This window comes from Pezoporus wallicus, unplaced genomic scaffold (assembly GCF_028554395.1).
Source record: "Pezoporus wallicus isolate ANWC-B61680 ecotype Strahan unplaced genomic scaffold, APGP_CSIRO_Pwel_v1 contig_3952, whole genome shotgun sequence".
Lineage (NCBI taxonomy): Eukaryota > Metazoa > Chordata > Aves > Psittaciformes > Psittacidae > Pezoporus > Pezoporus wallicus.
In genome coordinates this window covers 11,938,655-11,963,153 of record NW_026635034.1, presented here as the reverse complement: position 1 = coordinate 11,963,153, position 24,499 = coordinate 11,938,655, and the positions used below count along the sequence as shown (strand labels likewise).

Below are 24,499 nucleotides of genomic sequence, written 5' to 3'. Positions count from 1 at the left end.
TGACATCACCATTCTTAACATCTGGCAGTGTCAAACTGCTATTACATCATTAAGCACAATACCTTTTCTAATTTTGACAGAGATAAATCCAACCCAAGAAGGAAAACTGCTTTATTAGCAAGATTCCCTTAACTTCATATAGGATAAATGTAAAAGATATGGTACTTACAGTAAATTCACAGAAATCAATGCTATCGAGACTTTTGCTTCTGTGTATTCTCCCCTTTATTCTTCTTAAAGAGGGTTTTCCCTGACTTACACTACAGGTAGCACCATTGGGATTTTCAGAAGATGGAGTTACCCTGCCAAACAAAAAGAGACGCATATTAGACAAAGCATATATGTTTTTATTCAATGCATTTGCTTAAAGTAGAAAATTTTCAAAGAAAATAAACATTGCCATGCTATATACAAAGAAGGAATGCCATTCCAAGCTTTATTTTCAATCAAGTGCCAAAATAAGACCATAAAACTATGTAGAAATCTAGCTCCCACCAAGTCCACCACTGGTTGCAGATGTAGTCAAAACTGTACCATATTTATCATTTTTGTACAAAAGAGAAAAGTATCAGGGGAAAAAAAGACAGATTGGAGAAAACATATTTAGCTTCTGAAAAATTAAAGAGAGCATTTTTCTCTATTAATTCAGTGAAAAACTGAGTCCTGTGATACATGTTGATGGTTGTCAGTTAAATCAGTAGGAGCCTGGCAGTATATGGCTTTTGACCTTTTCCAGTTTGAGTGCGAATGGTACTTCAGCTATTCTAGCAATGAATAATGATGAACAGTAATGAAATTAGTAAGACCTGTTAAAGTAATAGAGGCAATATATTAAGGAACTACACTTTGTAAGGCCTTTCATCGTACTGTAGTCTACACATAGTCCATACATAGGGGAGTCCGTTAACTATAACACTGCGAGTAAGCAATCAACATTGCAAGGAGTTTGGTGGAAGTTACTAATGAGTAAGTGGGGTTAACAATTCACCAAATGTATTAAGGCTTTTGAGGGCAATATTTTAAATGCAAAATAGTCTCTAGTCAGTCTGATACCACGTTAGAATAAGGAAAACTGCAAGCTCACCAAGAATCACTCAAAACCATAAAATTCTTAATGTACAGGTTTACATTTGTTTCATATAATTTCTCAACTGCAGCCATAAGAGAGTTCAAAAACTAATTTAAAGGAGAAATAATACACCTCACTTGCATTTCATAAGACTTTGGACAGTAGTTCAGTGGTTTTCTCTATAACATTAAGCTTCCTCTCCTCTCACCCCCCAAAAAAAAGCATTTCATGTCCTTTTACTTAGCATTAACAGCTTTGGTATGCACATAAATATTTTTACAAAAAAGAAAGAAAGATGAAGACATCTTATAGCTAGGCATCACCAAAAGGACATTGCCTAGGAGGCCACGTTAACACTCAAAATACAAAATTCAAGGTGCAAAATACAGTAACCACAGGCTGAAGATACTTGTTTGATCAGTGAGACTCTTAGGTCTACATAGCTTCATGGCAAGGATAGAAGGTGCAAATGCCATGTTCACAGAAGGCTAGGGAGAAGAAAAAGTTGCAATAAACACACTTGAAAATTAAAACAGATTTTTATAAATTGAATAAGAGATTAAAAAAGATAAAGCCCTTAATTTTTTGTTGAATTACTGTGATTACCAAATCAATATTTTGTTTTCATATGCCTGAGGTTTTGGGGTGGCTTTTTTTTGTTGTTGTTGTTTACACATGCACAGAGACACACATATCAACAGCTTGATGCAAGCCCTCTTGATAATATAGTAATTTGTTTTAGATGGGTTTTTTCCCTTTGGGTAAATTTACTGCCAGCTTTTAATCAATAAGATAAATAAAAATTTCTAACTGAAGATTAACTGTAATATTCATTTTAGTTACATTATAAACATCCTGCTAAAACTGCATCAGATATTTTGATATAATTAGAATCATAGAATAGTTAGGGTTGGAAAGGACCTTAAAATCATATAGTTCCAACCCACCTGCCATGGGCAGGGACACCTCATACTAAACCATCTCACCCAAGGCCTCGTCCAACCTGGCCTTGAACACTGCCAGGGATGGAGCATTCACAACCTCCCTGGGCAACCTATTCCAGTGCCTCACCACCCTAAAAGGAAAGAATTTCTTCCTTATATCCAATCTAAACTTCCCCTGTTTAAGTTTTAACCCATTACCCCTTGTCCTGTCACTACAGTCTCTAATGAAGAGTCCCTCCCCAGCATCCCTATAGGCCCCCTTCAGATACTGGAAGGCTGCTATGAGGTCTCCACACAGCCTTCTCTTCTCCAGGCTGAACAGCCCCAGCTTTCTCAGCCTTTCTTCATATGGAATGTGCTCCAGTCCCCTGATCATCCTCGTGGCCTCCTCTGGACTTGTTCCAACAGTTCCATGTCCTTTTTATGTTGAGGACACCAGAACTGCACACAATACTCCAAGTGAGGTCGCACAAGAGCAGAATAGAGGGGCAGGATCACCTCCTTTGACCTGCTGGTCACACTCTTTTTGATGCAGCCCAGGATACAGTTGGCTTTCTGGGCTGCAAGCTCACACAGCCGGCTCATGTTCATTTTCTCATTGACCAACACCCCCAGGTCCTTCTCCACAGGGCTGCTCTGAATCTCTTCTCTGCCCAACCTGTAGCTGTGCCTGGGATTGCTCCCACCCAGGTGTAGGACCTTGCACTTGGCATGGTTAAACTTCATGAGGTTGGCATCAGCCCACATCACAAGCGTGTCAAGGTCCCTATGGAGGGCATTCCTTCCCTCCAGCCTATCAACTGAACCACACAGCTTGGGGTCATCGGCAAACTTGCTGAGGGTGCACTCAATCCCACTGTCCATGTCAGCGACAAGACAGGCCCCAACACTGATCCCTGAGGGACACCACTCGTTACTGGTCCCCAGCTGGACATTGAGCCATTGACCACAACTCTTTGTGTGCAGCCATCCAGCCAGTTCCTTATCCACCGAGTGGTCCATCCATCAAATTGATGTCTCTCCAATTTAGAGACAAGGATGTCATGTGGGACAGTGTCAAATGCTTTGCACAAGTCCAGGTAGATGACATCAACTGCTCTACCCCTGTCCATCAGTTCCGTAGCCCCATCATAGAAGGCCACCAAATTGGTCAGGCAGGATTTCCCCTTAGTGAAGCCATGCTGGCTGTCACCAAGCACCTTGTTGTTTTTCATGTGCCTTAGCATGCCTTCCAGGAGAATCTGCTCCACGATTTTGCTAGGCACAGAGGTGAGACTGACTGGTCTGTAATTCCCCGGGTCATCCATTTTCCCCTTCTTGAAAACGGGGGTTGTATTTCCCTTTTTCCAGTCATCAGGAACTTCACCTGCCATGATTTTTCAAATATGACGGATAGTGGCTTAGCAACTTCATTTGCCAGCTCCTTCAGGACCCATTAAATTCTGAGTTAAATTCTGAGAAACATGCCTGGTTAGTAGAGTAACACACTTGTTCACAGAACAGAAACTACAAAAATGCCAGGGATTCCCTGCTAAAACATCTTAAAGAATCATTAAAGACTAATTTCCAAAGACAGACAATTGCTCAGTCTCAACTCTTGTCCCACAGAGTGTGACATTTACAGTGACAGTACATTACTGTTGTATGACTGTATCTTCTGTGACTGAGCTCTACAAGTATCTCTGATAAAGTTAATCCAAATATAGGTAACTGTACATATCCTGAGTCTATGTCAAAAGCAGATGTTGGAGCCCACAGAGAGATCCACTGTTTCCATACAGTTAGAGGTCTGTGTTTATTCTCTTTCCAGAAAATCTTTGACCGCTGCCTATTTCATTACTTATCACTTGGGTCAATAAATATTCACATGCACCTCTGGCAAATTAAATACTTGGTATATTAGACTTCTTCCTTACACTTAATAGGAAATTTATTAAACAGCTGTAAGCTACATTGTGCTCTTCTCAATTAGAACTGTATTTTAAACCACTTATTCCAGTGCCTTACCTATAACGATGCATTTAAGGGCAAGTCTTCTGGTAAGTGCAATGTTTTCTAATACTGAGAAGCCTTTACAAAAACATCAAGTAAGAAAAACCTCAAGTGAAAGAAAATCAAATAAAAATAACAGGCTAATCAAAGTAGTTTAAACAAGGACCTAAACTAATGATATGTTTTGAAGGCCCTTCCACTTGGGAGCTCCATTCTTTAAAGCTACTTGAAAAGATGAGCTCTCTGCCTCAGAATCTACCCATCATTTATTTTTTGCAGAAGAATAAATTATGGCTATTACTTCCTAGCTTCCGAGATTCAGAAATGCTTTTAAAATCACATTTAACTTCCAAAATATAATTTTATGGGAAGAAATATCACAATTGAAAGATTCCCTTCAATCCTTCATAAAAATCATTAATTTCTATATTAATGTCTTTACAAGAAAACGAAGTATTATTCAACCAACCAAAGAAAAATCCAATCAATATCATTACAGGGAATCAGGAAGCTCTACACTGTATTTTGCACCAAAGGAAGGATAAGAGGTGATATATCCAAATTTAGAGAATCATACGGGTTTGATTCTATGATTAATGAGGAAACTTTGGGACAAGTGTAAAGAAATTAAACATCAGTTTCTCCAGTGCATCTGCTACTCCTACAGTTTTAGCAAAGAGAAGCAATAACAAACCTGAGACAGACTTGGATCTATTCCAACCCAACTTCTCAGAATGCTGGATGCAGCAATGAAACTCTCAATAATACACTTCCAGTAACATTTGTGCAGTACTACAACAGGAATTCTTTCAAGTACTAGAAATTTCCACAAGGAATACAACTCAAAAGTTAAGACTATAAAGTTGCAAGCATATGCCTTACTGAGTTCAAATTCATGAGACAAGGCCTAAAGTGTCCGAGTTTGACTTGAAACTACATTACGCAAAAATCTGAAGAACAGCTTTTGAAAATCCTTCTCACTTCTGAATCTTGCTTTGTCTTCTCAAAGCATTCACTGTAATTGAGAAACGGAATTTAATATCCTTTAATGAATACTGAATTTATAATGCAATTTTCTACGGTACTGGCATCTGAACCTTAGGTTTAAAAAAATTAATTATTACTGAAGTTTACTACATCTGATCATCTCCTTCCATCTTTTATTTGTATAGCTTAATAATAGAAAATTAATAAATGAATTGCTAAGTCACTGGCTATAGTACATGCACCAGAGGTATAGAGGAATTATCACAGACTAAAGCAGAAAGATTTGTAAAAGCCGTTTAAAAACGTCTGCAGCTTATCAACTACTTCAAGACAAGTACTCTTGAATAAATGCCTAAGAATTACATATTCAAGGCAATCTAGAGCTTTAAAAAGTAGAATATAGCACCAAGATCTTTGAAGGAGTGAACAATTTTGGATGCCTTGTTTGAAATGTGCCATTTCTATTCAAAGAATGCATTTAATAGTAGGGAAACACACCACCTTTCTAATGGAACTCATCACAGGAATCCTACATTAAGGCACCCCAATTCATTAGTTCTTGGAAGTTTTAGTCAAGTAAAATTGAACCATTTTGCAAATCCTACCTGAGGCCTGAGGCCCTTATTTATTATCCCCAGTTCTTAAAACAGTTTCATTGACCTTGACTGGTTCCTGATCACATATCACATTACATAACCATGACTCTAAATTATTTCTCTAGCTTGTAAAGTAAGGAAAAAACCTAACATTTCCAGTATCTGTATTTCGCTGATGAATATGCTAGCCTAAGAAAACCCTACACAACAGTGGCTTCAAGGTACAGCATCACATCAAGGGCTAACAACTTTATACACACCATAACACATTTAAGTAGAATGTATGTAACAACTTTTCATTAATAAAAACTATTTATATTCATCTTTCACATAATTACTAATTATAACAACCTTCAATATTACCTAACATATTTTCGTAGTTACACTTTGTTTGAAATTACTAATGTCATGTTATTTTCTAGACAGACCAGTCAGATTGAACATCTTTAAAGAACCTAAAAAATTCTCTTCTTGTTTAGCAATTAGAGTTCTGAAAATTTTTATAAAAAGACATCAGAATATTTAAAACTCAAGTATTAAAATGACACATTTTCTGTATTGATTTTCCAAGTGCAGTATTAATGCCAGAGTTAATGCAGACAGGACAAGGTGTTGACAAGGGTCTTTTTAGCCTCAACAAGACTTCCAATGCTGACATACCTATATTACACTTTTCGTATACTGCAAGTTGTCTGCCTATCTTATAAAAAAGCATTTAGATACCTCTAGCACATTATTAGAAATGGTTTCACAACATATAATCCAAACTTCTCGGAAACTTCTACCTCTAGTGGACAGATCTCGGTCAACAGATGTACAAAACTTCCGTAATTATGTCTTCCCATCAGAAGACAAGGCTTCCTCAACACTACAGAAAGGACATCAGCTGGACTCAGCTGAATGTGATCAGTACACCTCCTGGCTAAAACACAAGAGTGGAAAAGCTGAAACTTAATCCCACTGATCAGACTGAAAACCCAACAGCTACAGTTGCTTAAAATTAATGTTTGGGAAAAAAAAAAAAAAAAGGCAAATTTGAAACGATGGCTAGTAACCCCAAGCAGTCAGCTGCTATGATAAATTCTTGTGCACCTCTGCAAGTATCTTCAGTTGTAAGCACAGTATCCCACCTTCATCAGAAAAAGAAAATAAATAAAGGAATTAATTTACAACATGAAGGGGTAACGGATTAAAACCTGAACAGGGAAAGTTTAGATTGGCTATAAGGAAGAAATTCTTTACTGTAAGGGTGGTGAGGCACTGGAAGTTGTGAATGCTCCATCCCTGGCGGTGTTCTAGGCCAGGCTGGAGAGAGCCTTGGGTGACATGGTTTAGTGTGAGGTGTCCCTGCCCATGGCAGGGGGTTTGTGACTTGATGATCTAAAGGTCCTTTCCAACCCTAACTATTCTATGATTCTATGAATAAATCCTTACAATAAACTAAACTGTTACCCAACTTCAACCAAATATTAACCGGAACCAGTAATCAAAAATGGAAAATATCCATTCTGGTGATCCCTGTTTTTCCACGTAGCTCTGTAGAGACACCCAAGAGGTTCAATCTTTGATGATTTCTTTTTCCAATACTAAAGTGACATTTTCCATTATTTAATTATTCTATATATGACTCTACTTAGGACATCAACAAATAAACAGAACAAATAAACAATGGCACTTTTTTCTCTAGGAATGTTCTAACGATTGAAGAGAAATCCTTCATTATAAGCCTGGACCTTCACATCCAAGCCCCAGCATGAATATAAACCCTCCGAGTCAACAAAGCTTTTAGATGAGTGCTTAATTCCAGCCATGCTGGTTACTCCTCACTGATTTCAAATAAGTTTAGCCCTATGCCTGGAAATAAAAGTGCCTGTGTGGTATCTCACAAGACACAGCTATCATTTAACATCTAGACTTCTGTCTTTTAACAACAGTACCAAACAGGGGAACTGGATCCTGCCAAAAGTCAAATTCTGTAGTGCAATGCCTCTGCACTCTTTTCTGTAACCTCGATTGCCTCAGACAACTAACAACCATTCTTAAAAGATGCAGAAAGTTTAAATATAGAACAGTCTCAGCTATTTCCATAATATTCTTCACAATGAAAACTTAGCACTGACCAAACTTTTTGTCTTACTTCATAACTCCGCACAACCTTGCACCAAGGGGAGTATAGGGTGAGTAAGCCAAAGCAGAGAAAGCCTTTCAAAGTAGAGACAAATGCCGTAAGAAATAGGAATAAATATTACTGAAGGAAATTACTAGGATTGCTAGGATATCCTCCTCCTTTTTCTGTTTTGTTTTGATTGCCTGCTCTTTCTCCTCGCAGCAAAGAAATATAATATTCAGTGTGACAAGAAATTATGGTCTACTTGTGTAGTTCTCCTTAATAATGATTTAGCATTCCCATGTTGTAAAAGCACTCTGGTTGCACATACTGGGATTTCAGTAAATATTTATGTCCATTTACTGTTCTAAGGTGCTCCCAGGTCAGTAATTAGTTTTTCTTGAGCACCTTAGCAAATGTTAGTCCGTGCTGCGCTCTACCTAGCAGCAGGATGATAGTGGGGTTTTTATTCAAATACTGTCCCCCAGCAAGACAATTAAAAACATCCTACTCATCTCATTTAGGTTCCTACATATTCTATTACACAGCTGCACAAACGTAGGAAAGGGTTTGAATCAGCAGTCCGGGACTCCAGCAACTTCCTCTGTCACTGAATCCAAAACTCTAGTGCCCCAAGCAAACCTCATCATAAAGTGATCTAGGTCCACATTAAACACAAATCAGTTTCTGGCCCCACCACTTCCCACTGCAAGCCTGTGGCATAGCTTCCTTCTGTTTGTTCAACTGTCTACTTAATTCTCAGCTAGTTTTTAACAAGTTATTCTTAACCCATCATTGTATATCTGTGTCCTCGGTTTTGTGGAGTTTTTTCATTTGTAGCTCTGCTTTCATGCATCACAGAATAGAACTTAACATTTTGGGGGGGAAGATGGAGAAAATTAGGAGTGACAGATGCTCTATAAAGAAATAAAATATTGCTGTTACCTTTTTCATTTTCTTTCAGTAGGATTCAGGTGGATTATCTCCACCAACAAGATGATGAGTATTTTAACCCTTTTTTATTAAATTATGTCTTTGCTTCCACTTACAGTATATATTAGCAAATTAAAGAGTTTATGAATCTGATAGGTTAAACAATGTTCAACATTTTTAAACACAAATGAAATGAGATTTAAAGGATCCTCTGATTATAGACTGACTTGATTTATACATTTTCTTAAGTTTTTTTGAGATGTGATCTCCAAGTGATGGAGTACTGGAACACTCTTCTGTTTTACTTTTCAGAAATATGCACTAATATGACCGTGATTTTAATAACAGCAACATTCTCTTCCAATATTCAGGTTTTCTTAATGCATTATTTGATACAGACTACACACAAACAAGAAAATACTAACGTGACAGAGCATTTCTCCAGATGCATCAGAAAGTAGTATTTCATTCATAAACATAAAGTCTATCCTTACAGATTATACCTAACAGTATTAAAATTCTCAAAGGAAATGTGAATACATAATATATCACCTATTAATAAGAAGATCCTAGAGACATGCTTTCAAATGTTCAAGTCATAGTTCTCCCTAAAATTAAAAAAATTATTTAACCTTAACATGTCAGGTTACAAATGTTATGAAATGCAATGCTTATAGTATTAGTGGCGATCCACTATATTGTTTTGCTGTACCTCAAAAAAGCAGTCTCTCACCATGAAACTAGCCAATACAGAGCTTATCTAACTTCAGTTGAAGACATTAAGTATGAGTTGAATTGGGTTCTTTCAGACTTACTTTTAAAATATGCAAATATAGATAGCTTCACTTTAACACTCCAGCAAAGAAATAATTTCCAAGTAGACACAGGAAATATGAAATAGAGCAATCGTTATCATTATACTACCCAAAATTTAACCTGTTAAAAGTAGTAACACAGCAATACATACATTGCTGCACATAGACAGGAGTGGCATCTGGGGAGAATAAAATAGGTATGGCACACTATGTAACTTACATAATCAAAATCAAACCACCAAATAAACTATAAAAATATCTGATTAAATATAATAAAACTTATCTGTATGGCAACATATTTTTGTCTTAGACATTTGATCTTGTACATAACAGTCAGGCACAAATTTGCCAAATTTTGCTCTCAGCTACAAGGAACAGCGTTATTGGGAAATTAAGACAAAAAGCTTATCAGTTCCACATTATGTTTCTTCAAGTGATGCATTTCCTTGACATTGTTTATGCTAGCTGACAATGATGGGGGTGTGTAAAAACCCTATATTCTACAATTCATGTAAGGCCTTTTCTTGTTACAACTGCTGACATGATAATATTTCTGGTTATGAACTACCTTTTTTTAAATAAAATTATCTATCATGCCTTCTATTATACTCTACTTTCCTTCACTAGGAACAAGAAAGTACATTGAAAAAAAAACTGTTTGACCCTTGCCACCTAAATATCACTCTTTATATTTTATAGATACGAAATTCTCAGGGCACAAATTTGTTCTTAGTGTTTTCCTCCCAGAAAATCTCACTTCACAAGTTCACATACTTCCTCCTTACAATTGTCCGGATGATAAGACATACATCCCATTGCTCCAATCAAGCTAACAGTGGGCTCTTACAAATCCATGAGTGACTGGGTGTTGCAGTGCCATATGCTTGTCAGTGCCCTACTCACCCACATTACACCATTATATTTTAACACATTTTCCATAGCATATTGTTGATTCATCCAGAAAAATCAGTTCAGCACACCATCAGAGAGCACAAAAGCAGTGGAAACAAGTCGTGGAATTTTTTTATAAAAATTTTCATGTATGAGCAGTACTGCCTCTGTGTCACTCGCTAACCTACTAGACTTGTACCTCCCTCTTCCCGATTTTTAAGGCCAGCAAAAGCCGGGGATGGGCTCCGAGCGCGGCCCGGGGCGGGAGCTGACACTCGGGATGCCAGGCGGGCGGCAGACCCCGCTCCCGCGCCCCGCAGCCGAGGCTGCCATAGTCCTGCTCCGACAGTCGCCGGACCGCAAGCTCCCTGGAAGGATACGGTGACCCCCGGGAAGGAGTCATTCCGCAGGAGAACCGTGCTTCCAGCCGCGCAAAGCACCGGCTGTGCTACGACGGGCCCGGGAGCGGACGAAGCGAAGCGAGGCGCGGACAGCTCCACCGGCACCACCGCTGCCTCCCGGCGTTTTCCACAAGGCGGGCGGCGAATTCACAGGGCACTTTCTGCCCTGGAGATACCCGCCAGGAGCCGCAGGCCCGCTCTCGTCCGGCACCCCTCAAGCGGCCGTCATGCATGAGGGAAACCCCCGCGACACCCCGCCCGGCCGTCCCGCCGCGCTCCCCGCCCGGCCCGCAGTGCCGCTAGCCCCTTTTGTGCCTACTCACCACAGCTTCCTCTTTAAGGGCATCAGACTGCCCCTGTTGGAGGCGGTCACCCCTATGGCCATCTGTAAGACAGTCAGGTATTTCTGATACTTCATTTTGCCGTCGCCCCCCCTGTCCCTGCCTCGTCCCCGCCGCCGCCACCGACAGAGTCTCTCCAGCCGCTGCATGCAATCATCAAATTTTTATTTCCAGGCATCTGCCGTCCCTGCGTCGCGCTTCTTCCCCTCCTCCTCCTGCCTCGCTCCCTCTCTCTCTCTGCCCCCCCCCCCCCCTTCCCTGGCTCACACTCTCCTCCTCCTCCTCCTGCCGCACTCCCTCTATCTCTGCCCCCAGCTGACGCTCTCCTCCTCCGCCTCCCGCCGCGCTCCCGCTATCCCTGCTCCAGCTGACGCTCTCCTCCGCCTCCCGCCGTGCTTTGCCCTCCCCCGGGCCCGCGCTCCTCTCCTCCTCCCGCTGTCGCACTCCCTTTCTCAGCCCCCCACACCTCGCGCTTCGCCCCCCCCCCCCCCCCCCCCCCGATTTATTGTCGCGCCTCCGCCTTGCGGCGCGCTCCCCCTCCTCTGCACCCTGTCATGCTCCCTGCACCTGCCCCGGACCAGGCCGCCCGCCACTCCACCCCACCCCGTTTTGTTCCTCCTCACCTGGGCTGTCGCCCGGCAGCATCCTTCTCCCCTCACTAGGCCTTCGGAGGGGCCTCGGCCTCCCCCTCTACCCCCTCTCCCCACAGGCCGGGCAGCCGGTGGGGCCGTTGCCCCCCTTTCCCCATAGGCAAACAGGCCTTTCCCGCCGTCTCTGCCCCCTCCCGGTTCCAGGGGTGCTCCCGTCCCGCTCCCCTCCCCAGTTACCTGGGGTATCCCGCTCCCGCCCATGTGGCGCAGCTTCTGCTCTGCCCTCCCGCCATCAGAGGGGCGCCATGCCGTAGCCCTGCTCTCGCGCTGCAGTGCCCTCTCCCCGCCGCTTCGCTGCCTTCGTTTCTAATCCCATTAGCGCCTAGAATAGCCCCATTTTAATTATCTTTCCCCTGCCCGGCTAAAAATGACCGTTGTGGGCTAGCGGTAACTGAGCTTTGGAGGCAAATGCCTCACCACCTGCCGGGGCGGCCGCGTGAAGGCAGTGCGGGCCAAGGTGGGCAGGAGAGTAAGGGTGAGGTGAGAAGAGAACAAAGGCAAGGGTGAGGTTGGGCGCTGTACAGGGCAGGGACGGGCGGGGCGGGGCAGGGCAGGCGGGACAGCGTGACAGCAGTGCCGGCGATTCCCGCCAAGCCCCCTTCAGGTAAGGAGGAGCATAAGGTGGCTCCCGCCGCGCGCTTCCCCTGCGCCTCCCCGAGCCACGGGCATGGGAAGAAAAGCCTCTGAAAAGCTTAGTGAGGCCACAGGGAAGAGGAAACCACCTTTTCCCCCGTATTATTTTAATGTAAGGAAAGCAACTACAGTTCGTTTGAAAATCAGATGGTGATTAAGTCAAGCTAAGTAAGTATTACACGTATTTAAATAAGCATTACCTGTTTTTTAAAAGGTGCCCACCTTCTGGATACTTCAGCAAAAATAGCTGAACATGTAACTTTGTAGTGGCCCTAGGTGTGACTCAGTTATTATTACAACTTTAATCTGTTTAATGCCTTCCTTTTGAAGTTTCACATTCAACACCATGGTGTTGGACAACTGCTTTTGGAATTAATTGAATACTACGGTACAATATAATCAGAGACCTCCTCAGGGCAAATATTTGAAGTGAAGGGTAGTGTTTATCACATTGGTTGATAGTGGTGGAAATACTTTGGCTGGAGATATCTCATATGAATGAAGCTATGCTGAAGTGACAATTTTTCATTAAGATGCTGTAATGTAAATAATATGAAATGCAATATTTGCCCAGAGTTGAGGTCCTAAGGCGGCGCTGTCATCTACGAAAAATGCTGTGAACAACACTGATGCTTTATGGCTCAGAGACGACCATTTCAGTGATTGTCTTTTGTGTGTGTGTGTGTAATATCTACCTCAAGAATGTACTGGGTTACATTCTACTTAGGCCTGTTCATTATCAGCAGAGAAGATAAATATATTGCTTATAAGCACAACAGATTTTAATTAGAAACATAATAGCTGTATTAGTGTTGTTAATGAGATGGATGGCTTTGCATTTTCAGCCAAGAAATCTGAGATGTATACCAATGTCCTGAAATTCTGTGTCACTAACAATTTAAAAGAACTCAAGTGCCCATTATGAGCCTGTACATCTACAGTTTTCAAGACACTCTTAATGAGTTCTTTGTCTTTGGAGAGACCAAGCATTAAAAGCAATGAAGGGTGGCTAACTTGAAATTATTAGGAAGGTTAAGGAGGAGGAATTAATTTTTGTACTTAAATAATGTTAGTAGTATAATAACTGGAAAATCCATGTCTTCCATAAACAAACATCAAATCAGTTTGAAAACTTGTAGGGATGTTACTTTGCCTTAAAAACTGTAAATTGAACACACATTGCTTTATCCTTCTGTGTACTTAGTCATCATTAGCTGACTGAAAAAAAACACTGCTTGCCCACACAAGTTATAAGAGAGTAACTGTGGGCTGGATTTTATTCTCACCATCATTAGTAGAATGCTAGCTACATTGTAATTGAAATAGTCATTTACGCTTGTGCAATCCTATCAAGAAAATCATTTTCACCTTGAAATGGTAGCAAATGTGGACTAAAAGAATGGTGTGGCTATGTTAGTTTGAATGTAACATTTCAGTTTGGACGTCACATTTCAATTTGAATGTTATACCTGTCAGAAAAAAATACAAGTTATTCTTATATAGAAATTATTGAAAAAAAATCTAGTCTTAATCTGATTGTAGTGGTAGGAATTTCGTAGATAACATACAAGAGAAGCTGATAAACCTGAAAGAAGCAGGTATACTTTCAGAATTCTTTACCTTGTAAAAGGGCTCTTTATGAAAGAGTCCCAGAACATTGCTTTTCATTTTTACAGTAGCAGGTTTGGGACATAAATTTACTTTAAGTATCTTTATGCAAAGAGTTAAGAAATTTGCCAACAGTCCCTTGCATAAAGACTTACAATGGAGCCTGGCTCCATATTCAAATCTTTATTCAACTTCTTTAAAAGCCTAGAATGGGATTCCTATTCTTAATGTAACAGAAATTCCTAAATTTGTTTAAATTTGCAAAACAATTACAGTTATTCCAGAAGTAGCTCTATAGTTTTCAATAATTATACTCTATCACTCCGGTATTAACAAATTAACTTGTTTTGTACATTTTATATATCATCTTCCATACTTCTCGATGGGCATTACAATGACAAAAACATATACTAATGAAGACATTTTATCCTCTAATTTTAATTGGCATTATCTCTTGTTTCTCTTTAGTGTTGCTCAATTATATATTACCTTTCAGAACATCTTACTTGAAGCACTTACGTTTTATATAGTGGAAAAAGTAAGAAGATCCTGTCTTTTTTGCCTTTCAGATGAACAGCCTATTTTTAACAGGAGTCAATCAGCAGCTTCCGAATTAAGGTAAGCATCTGGACATCCCACTGTTAGTTCTGAGGCCTGTGTGGACCCATTAGCTGAACAAAGTCCAAAATTTATATGGTAGATATCTCTGCAAGAGAGGCAGTCTGATCGTATTTCTCAAGGCAAACGCCTCTGTCTGACAAGATACTCTCCTTCACTACAGAAAGCTGAAAGATGCTTGTATTTCTTTGAACCTAGCATGCATTTGAAAAACAAATTAATTCCTTTAAGATTACTTCAGGTTAAGAGAGTTGTTTCATAGGGGTTTTTTTCAGTATAAAACCAAGGAGAAAATTAAGATACTAGGTTCTTAATTTTATTTACTTAGGTAACTTCAGTGCAGACTTTACCTCAAAACAAGCTCTATAGTCTTTCTACTGCTTACAGTCCATGATACATCTACCTCTTCTGAAGCCTGTCCTGAGAATGATCTTCCAATGCACTTGGCTCAGAACAGACTGATCTCTTAGATAATTACAAGTTACAATATTATGTATGACTGCTGCACTTGAATGGATGTGTCATTGGAGCAAACTCCACTCATGATAGTATATTTAGTATACTAGGACAGTGATGTATCTAGAAGATAGACGAATGGTTGCTGCGATAGTGGAGTTTAATGCTAGTGCATGTAATCTAATTATTCTTGGCCCATGCCTTGACACTTTTAGATGGAGAGTTTTTTGTCAGCAGTGGGAGACTGACTGGTTGCAGCTTGGAGGACACCACTGAAGCAGTTGTACATTCGAAGCTCCTATCACAAGCTAAAAAGGGAGTGTAATTGTATTTTCATCCTAAATTGTGCCTCTCATTTTTTTCAGTCTCAATATTGTCAGAATGTATATGAGATTCCAGGTAGTGCAAAGGAAGATTTTACAGCATTATCTACTTCTGCTGATTTAAGATTTGATTTCAGTAAGCCTGTCACTAGAACAGGGATTGTAGAACCTTATCTTGCTTTCCCTTATCATTAGCCGGTAACACATCCCTACCATGCCTGTTGTCGCTAGGTGCCATCCTTTTCAAACTCTCACCTGTGTCACTCAGTCTTGACTGATTTCACAGGAGAAGGAGATGCTTAGGTCTGACTCAAAAGACTCTTAGCAGACGTTACAGAAATGCACTTTTAAAAGTCTTAGCTATGCTTAAGTTACTTCAGTGAACGTGAGGAAAAAGAAACCACACCTCTAGGGGGCATAGCTTTGCTGGTGAGCGAGCAAAACTACTATTTTTTTGCTCATGTAGCTTATGTTGTTCAGCAAACCTGTATAGGCTACACTGTCTGGCAAAAAGCAAAAAAAAATAAGCTTACCAGAATAAATGGCATCTTTCTTAGTACTGTAATGGCCACATCAGCAGCCTTTGAGGGTAGTTTAGGTGTTAATGACACATTTGAAGCCTTTAATTGCATTCATTTTTAGGTTCTCAAAATGATAGTATAACTAAAGCAAACACTAAATAAACTTGTTGCTTGTTTTATGGCATGTTAAATAGCATCTTTTATTCGCATTTTAGAATAGTCTTAATTTTAGCTTTACTCTGCATATAACAGAGACCTGTCATAACTTTATGTTATCCATTCCAGATAGTTCTCAACACCATGCTACTGTGTATGCTGAAGAATTAACATTTCATTTAGGATATATCTGTTCCCCTTGATGGCTTTCACTCCAATGATTCATAAAGAAATCTTGATACACATGTCATATTCTATGTTTCTGTGGTATTTAATATGATTTGAGAACTTTTTATTACATGGTTCAGTGGTAAAATAGCAGAGACTTCCAGAGACTGATATGACGCTGACATTAAAACATGGCATGACTAACCTCCATTTCTAATTTAATCTAAATCTTCCTGTTTAGGAAAGATGATTCTTTTTCTGCAGCAGTTGTTTGTAATGTTTTATTCTGTTAATTTGTACAGTTAGTCAGTTATAATCATAATATTTATCAAGATTTATGTTAACCAAGAGCATTAATGCAGATCCTTCAGGCAAGAAAGCTACTGAAACAGACCTTGCCATTTCAATGTCGTGCAAGCTTCACACATCTCTTACTTTCTTTCCAGAAAGAAAAAGAAAGGGATTATACTGGTCTAAGGCAAAGAGTTCCTTAGAATCTACAAGCATGTCAGATGCAGTGACTCTAGGGTTTATTTTCTCTTTTCTCAAAAGTAAGAAAAAAGTGTTTGTGGGTTTCCTATCTATGCATTTACAATACACAATGCTGGGACTATTTCTCATCTACTAGGGCTTTCTATATCCATGTTAATGTAGTTATTGCATATAATGCAAAACCTTTTTCTGGTCTATTACTGTTTCTTCCATAAAATCCATGTGACCTGAAGATCTATAAAGATACATACAGTACCATCATGAAAACCAAACAAAAACTCTTGGAGGAATTTTCCTATCACACTTTACTGCACAATTGACCATCTGCAAAAGCAGAAGTCTTCACATTTCTTTAGTGTCTTCATGACAGGCTAAACTATGTGTCTAAGGAGGTATAGTAGTAAACTGGCAGAGTCATTTGGAACTAACTTGAATTTTCTGAAACAGTTCATCCTGGTCATTCATTTGAGCTCCCGAAATAAAAAGAGGTAAGTAATTTTGCTTTGGAAGGAAATAATATTTACCATGTTTTCTCAGAAGAGAAAGAATGACTTTACTTTCTTTTTGATAATCCATGACTATACATGCAAGCAAGTATTCCTCTTTCACAACTTTCAGGGTTATTTATTAATGGCTTCCTGTACCAATAGTGCTGCTGGTATTCTGCCAGTTCTGATGCGTAGCTGCTTTATACTATGACTATCAAGTTTTAGGTTACTGCAAAAATAAGAATACTATTAAGGTGAAGAATTCAGGCTAGAACAAAGTGGACTTGTACTGCTAACAGCCAGTATTTTTACATTTACCCATTTCTTTCAAACTTGTAACTCTAAAACGTTACTCTTAAAACAAACAAACAAAAACAAAAAAACACAAAAAAAAATCCAAAAAAAAAAACCCACCCACCAAAACCACCTTAAGTCAAAATTATCCAAATATCACATTATGCCTGATAAGCATGACCCTCTCATAGGATTAAATAACCTTAATGTAGAGAAAAAAAAAAAAAGAAAGAAGCATATGCATGAATTCCATTAGTGCTCTCTGATATGGCTTATTCATGTAGAAAACTACTGGAGGGAAGAAATCACCAAGCATACAATTTCAATGTGAGATGCAAAAGAAAAAGAAGCATAAATAACATCACTTTTCAGAAAAGATTCTGAGAAATAGATTGCCATCTGCAGCACATCACAATCTCAGTACACAAACATCTAATTAATTAGTCTTGCTATCCATGTATTGTTAGAACTGTGAGAATATGTAACTCTGAGGTAAAGTGTGACCAGAACTTGCTGTCCTTCTGTGATGTAAAGTTGCTAATAGCCTTCATTTTTAAACATTACGCCTGATGAGGAAGCCTCCAAGCACACAATATTTAAAAGAGAAGGGAAGATTGTGAAAAGCAGGGGACAGTGATGGTTCCTGAAGCAAGGGTATGGAATTCAGAAAAACAAAATTTTAGAATATTTGAGGCTGAGAAAAAATATGTATAACTGAACTGTTGTGGTTGCTGTTGTGTTATAGAACCACTGTGAAAAACTGGTAAGGAGGACCAGTTCATAAGACTGTACTCAAGTGTCTATAAAGACTACTTTGTTGTATTTCGTTTACATGGTTTTAGTTGAATAGTGAGTTCTATGCATGGTAACTATACACATCATGATAAATAGAGCAAAATAAGAGAGAATATTACTTAAAATTAAGGACTTTCTCCTGTCAAAAAGTATATACATGCCTCAATTTAGCAGTAGTAATTAGTAGTAATTCAGACCCTTATTTAGCTTTATTAAAATCTTCAAATAAATGATAGGAATGTTTCCACATCCACAAGATATAAAGCCTGAAGGCTAGCTGGATATTTCGTGAATGTGTTGAAATTGTTCAGAATCCTATTTGAAGGCTGTTTTATATGTCTAGTTGTATATTTGCACGCTTACTACAAATATGAAAAACATTTTTCACTTTAAGGAAGAAAGATGTTCTCATTACAACATCTATGACTGTTAAAGCTACGCTATTTTGATCAGATTATCAGTATAATGAAAATGTAATAGGATTTACTATAATTAGAGGCAAGTATAGCATAATCTACTATGAAAAGAAGACAAAACATTAATAGAGCTCATTACAGGGATATTGTTTATGCTGATTATTCACTTTTTTCTTTGAAATTACACTAAGCCTAATTTTATTTCCATTTTTTTTTTTTGACAAAATTTTAATAAAAAATTCAACCCAGAAGGTTAGTAGTAGTCAAGTATTACTCTTGTCTGGGCCAGAGTAGTGGAAGTAAATATAAACAGAAAAAAACTAAAGGACTGCAAGCTGCTTATTTCATTGTCGTATCTGAATAAAAGATAAAATGAAAACAAAGAGTATAAATAATAAAGTAGTGATAAACAAGACTTTTACAGCCTGGATGAAGGGAATAAAATTATAATTTACGATTTTAAGCCTATAAGTGCTCAATATTTATCAGTATTAATACATACCAAATGTTCCTGTAATTCCAATGGAGGGAAGCCTACATGAAATTTTGGTGCAGATTGAAATTTGTTTCCCAAGTGAATATACTGTTACTATATACTTGTCTTTTGTAACAACCTGATGGATCATAAAACTTGAGATACACACAGTAAGCCTAGCAGGTAGGAACTAAAAAATGAGAAGCTAACCAAAAATGATAGCAAAACCTAGTAACAAAAGCTTTGATCCTGCAGGGAACTATTTTTGTGTGTATCTGGGACTACACCTGGTGAAATAATCAGTTCGAACACAACAGGTTGAAAGATTGGTTCCTAGGATCTTGCTTTTGGTTCCATCATGCCATACCCTGCTGCCATGGTATCGTATTCTATTGAGACATTTGATTAGATTCAAAATATGGTAGTGAGTTACAGTTTGCATCTATAAAGTTTTAAAAAATCCAATATGACTCTGTTCAAGAGCAAAACCTGTTTGTGCTGTTAAGAACCTGCAAGATTCTAAGACCTCCAGTCTTTTAGTCACTAAATTTTTAATTTTAAGAAAACAGCAGAGGTAGAATTTGTAAAATTCCAGGGAGATGAAGCCCTCTCATTAGTGCGTGTATATATATGTATATATATACATATATAGTACATATATATGTATATGTATATGTATATGTATATGTATATGTATATGTATATGTATGTAAGAGAGGTACAAATCAGCCTAAAGGAATTCTTGAACCAAAGTTTAAAAAGATGTTTGAATTTCTGAGAACCCAACTTCAGACAATATATTCTGTGTCTGACAGGGTATCCCAAGTTCTTCTTCAACTTTGAAAATATTGGTCCAAATTAATATAAAATATTTTTAATAAAACAATGTGAAAAAAAAAAAAAAAAAGAAAAAAGTAAATATGCCCTTAAAATAATCAGCAACTGGATCACATTCTGTCAGGAATATAGAAATAAAGCATATAAAACACATTTTAGTTTCCTTCAAGACCATCTAATACAAAACAGAGATCTGTTCATTCCAGATACAGGTATTTTTTCATATCAAGCATGTTTTAGGTACTTCATTGACTACATAAGGGATTTACAGTCTTTTATCTTCTTTTATCAACTGGTGTCAAGACTTTTCCAGACTCTAGTAGGTTATTTATAAACAATAAAAATTCATGTGCAGATCAAAGATCTTGCTACGAACCACATTTTTGTTACAAATAAGCAATTTTCTGTCCTCTGCTTCAGAGACGACATAATCAATTCTAGCTTCTCTTATACACTGCACTTATTGCTACCTTTGGCATAGATGATCTGGCTCCAGATTTGCTGTGAGTAGACCAATTTTTTTTTTTAATTGCCCTGGTATAAAAATAAAACTGCCTTTATGGCATTCCTGATGTTACGTTATCAAATTGCATAAGGCCCTAGATCCTGGAGGGCCTTAAAACACATGAATAGCAAAAGGGAAAAGGGGATAATTAAACAACTTTCTATTCTTCCCTAAACACAGAGCACAAAGGTTTGGGATGTTGGGTAGGGTGTGTTTTGGTTGGTTGGTTTTAGTGAAAAGAATAAGGCGAATAATGCACTACTAAGATTTTGTCTGATAAGGTAAGTGGACTTAAATCACCTTCTGCTCTTACGGCAGTTTATGTAGCATTTTTCTGATCAATTCAGCTTCTCTTAGTTGTTTTTAGACATTAAAATAACTGACACATGTACAGTACTGTTCTACAAGATTTTATTCACCTAACTTAAAATTGGTCATCACCTCAGTGCTCTCTAATACTAATATATTTCTGCTTCCTAACATATTCCAAAAATGAATTAGCAAAAGATATGAAATGAAGGTATATTGTAATACACTCTCTGTCCTTGCCCTTTATTTGCCTCTTCTTATTTAACATTTTTGTTTGGTGCATCCAAAAAGAAAGCAAGACCCTGTTAGGGCCAGGTGTACTCAGCTGGCATAAAGTAACAAGGCCACAGTGAAGCTGCTATTTTATGCCATGTAAGGGTTTGGTAGCATAGGCTATTCCATGTGTTTTGGTGAGTGTTGGAAGCAATTTTTCTAATGAGTGTTTTCCTGGAGCTGACCTGGATAGTATCTGTCTTGAAATCTAGCATGCTGTGATCTGCGCTGCTACAAAGCCAACATACAGCACGTTAATAGTTACAGTATAATTACTCTCAGTATAATCCACAAATTTTTTCCTCATTACACACTAGCAGGTTTGAGAGCTCATTTGCTCTCTTGCCAACTAAGCAGTTTACCTACATCTGCATAGAAAGAGCACCTAAGCCATTATGAAACTGGTTCTTACTCAGCACTGTGGTTTTTTGGGAGCTATCCATTGGCTCTCTGGTCTGTGAAGCAGCAAGAGAGGATGCAACAAAAATCAAATTCTGATGGTTTTAGTTTCAGTTAGCCCTACTTTTTGATTCTGTGAAAATTCCTCAGTAATGTGCAAAGAAAAAATTTTGTAGATTAACTAAAGGAGCCATAAATGGAGATCTCTCCTGGCACCCTAAACATCTCTGCAAATCTCTTCATTTTATTGCAGGAGTGCAAACTCTTCCTCAAAACCATCTGCACCACTACTAAGATTTGAAAACCAGAACACACAAAAAAAGACCATTGCTTAATGGATAATGAGCAAGGGCACTCTCAAACCCACTGCATTTATGTTCAAGTCAACTATCCAAGCAGCTAGAGTTCATATTCATTGGTTTCACTCTCAAGTGAAAGATACAAATGCTACAAAAGCTCAGAGCATTGCTCTGAAGAAAATCAGCTGATTTCTCACACTAATCTAGTGTGACATTCCTCCTCCAAAACTTTGCCTGGACCTTAGCGACAAACAAATTGAATGAATAAAGCAGTGACCAGACACACACACACACACACACACACACACAAAAAAATCATTTTGTCTTGTGTTGTGCTATGCTATGAAAAATAAATAGCAGTGAAGATTAAAACAGAAATAATGAAATCAAGGTTCATATCTTCTGATGCAGGCAAAAGTGATGATGTTCCACTTGTGAGTAACTTCACAGTGGCTGGAGATGCCCTTTTGCAGTGCAGACACTAAAAGAAAGCGCACGGATCTCAATAGAAGACAAGACATAGTGTTTGTAGGAACAAAGAAAAAATGCCAACACTTGCAAGTACTCACTGCAAAACATTCTTGTGATCTGTTCACATCATTGTGACAGCAACAATAAATCACAACTCTGCAACTGTTCAGAGGGAAAGTTTCCTGTGAACCTGAAGCCAAAGATTAAGGTGGGTCACATTGTATTGGAGTCACTCATTTCAATAGATAAGTTTCTTGCTATCTTATTATTCAAAGAACATACATTCCATCTGTCTTAGGCATTTATGAGATGTTATGACTGTGGTACCTACACTGTGAACAGAACAGAAAGTCTCTGTTCTTGCCTTCCTCTACTTTCATGTGAACATATCTCTAAATAATCTGTGTTATTTTTAAATTATATCTTCTACTGCAACTTCTGAAAAGCATCCCTGTCTTAGCACTGTGCTCCAGTTTTTATGTAATTGCATGATGTACTAAATACCTTCAGTTCCCACCAACTTCTGTAAATTTTTACAATGTAGTGCTATTCTACCAGAATATAACTTTCAACTGTTTTACACAACTTTGATCCCAGTGATTCCCAATGGGTGGAAAGCCCATGAAGAAAAATTGTCCAGCATAGCAGTAGGATAGAATTGTCCAGAAGCATTTTCAGAGAATTTGTTGCTAGCTTTTATTGTGCTTCCCCCTCCACTATCATAAGCTGTATTTTTCCTTGCAGTCTGTTGGAACCGTTCTAGAAACCACAAAATTCATCTTCTGTCGCTTACAGGGTGACAATGTTGTCTCCTATTTATTTACCAGGAGTACTGAAGTTACTCATAAATTGTGCTGTGCGTTTGACATATAGCCAACCACCAGAAAAAGCAAATTCACTCCTCCACAGATATTATTGCTTCATTCTATAACTTCATTGTATTTACCAGACACTGCTAGTTACTGATACCTATTTATATGTACCTTTGTCAACCCAGATAAGAGTTTCATCACCTCGCTTGCACATGCATATTTTCCATACTCTGATGAATAATTAATGGAAAGACACATAATTGAGCTCTATTTTTATGAACAAGGTTTACAGGTGGTTTATAAAGATATTTTCCTTTTTTCACATTTGTTTGCAGAAGGAATACACATACCTCTTACATATTTACCAATAGCAATAGCTTCATATGGAAGCTCACATAAAGAATAGAACAATATTAAAGGGAAGAACAAACCCAGGAGATAAGACAACTTCAAAATTGAATGTAAATTATCCCCATGTGCTGGCCTGCTGCATATTGAATCTATTTTTCAATGGCTTTACTAATAATGATGGCATATTTGCTGCATAGAGAAAGGCAACGGACAAAAGTCATATTTAGAATATGTTTCAAAAGCCATGGAGTGGGATAGATGGGTATATAATCCATTTTTTTCTTTATCAGGTTACCATCATGTGTCTGTATGCTGTGTTTAGCAACAGATAGTATAATGTATAATATGTAACATTCTCAGTTCTGTAACATCATCAAGCAAGCCCAACTGTGCCTAGCTCTAAAAGAGCTGCCTGTATTTCTACTTAGCTGAATAGACAAGGGGTTATTTGCAGGCAGTATTTACCATTACTTTGGGAGAGTGATGGAGGAAGGGAAAGATCTAGCCATGCTTAAATATCCTATAGGATTTCTTATGTCTTTCACGGGTTGATTAAAATAATGTGTTCCTGCTTGTTCCTTATCCTTTATCCTTTACAGAAGGAGCACGCAGCAATAATTTGCAGCAAGATTTTTATGTAAGTGTCCCCCTTACATGGGTTTTATGCAGAAGGGAAACATATGGTTCTGAAAGAGCATTAATACCCAGGTACATCTGGTCTTTGAAGATTTTAAGTGATCCAGATAAAAAGAATGATCAAATGCCTCCCAAGGGAGTCTGTGGCTGTTCTGACACTGTTCTTTATCACAAGTGTAACACTTAGAGGGAGATGTCTAAGGAGACCTAAGAATAGAATGGGGATTGTACCAGCAGAAGGAAAATATACATATAAGCAAATAAGACAAAAACAAAACCATCAACCTGGCCAGCAATAGACAAGTTAATCATAGTCTTCCAAGTTCGCAGCAAATAAAAGCAAACTGATTAATTAATCTCTTGTTACAAGTTAATGCAACAACCTAACATTTCTCCATGACAGCAATATCTCTGTGCCAGGTTTTTATTATTCTGCGG

The 24,499-nt window shown here is 38.4% G+C and overlaps 1 protein-coding gene across 3 annotated transcripts in view; it reads right to left on the bottom strand.

The window, feature by feature from the left end:
* Nucleotides 1–24,499, bottom strand: part of TJP1 (tight junction protein 1) — a 195,340-nt gene that overhangs the window by 151,008 nt on the left and 19,833 nt on the right. For 2 of the 3 annotated variants that reach the window (XM_057398917.1, XM_057398925.1), the window contains exon 3: nucleotides 170–302. In XM_057398917.1, coding sequence (XP_057254900.1) covers nucleotides 170–302 — 133 coding nt within the window. Of the gene's footprint in view, nucleotides 1–169; nucleotides 303–11,058; nucleotides 11,241–24,499 lie in introns of those variants that run through there. The other variant, XM_057398935.1, reaches the window with a different exon arrangement.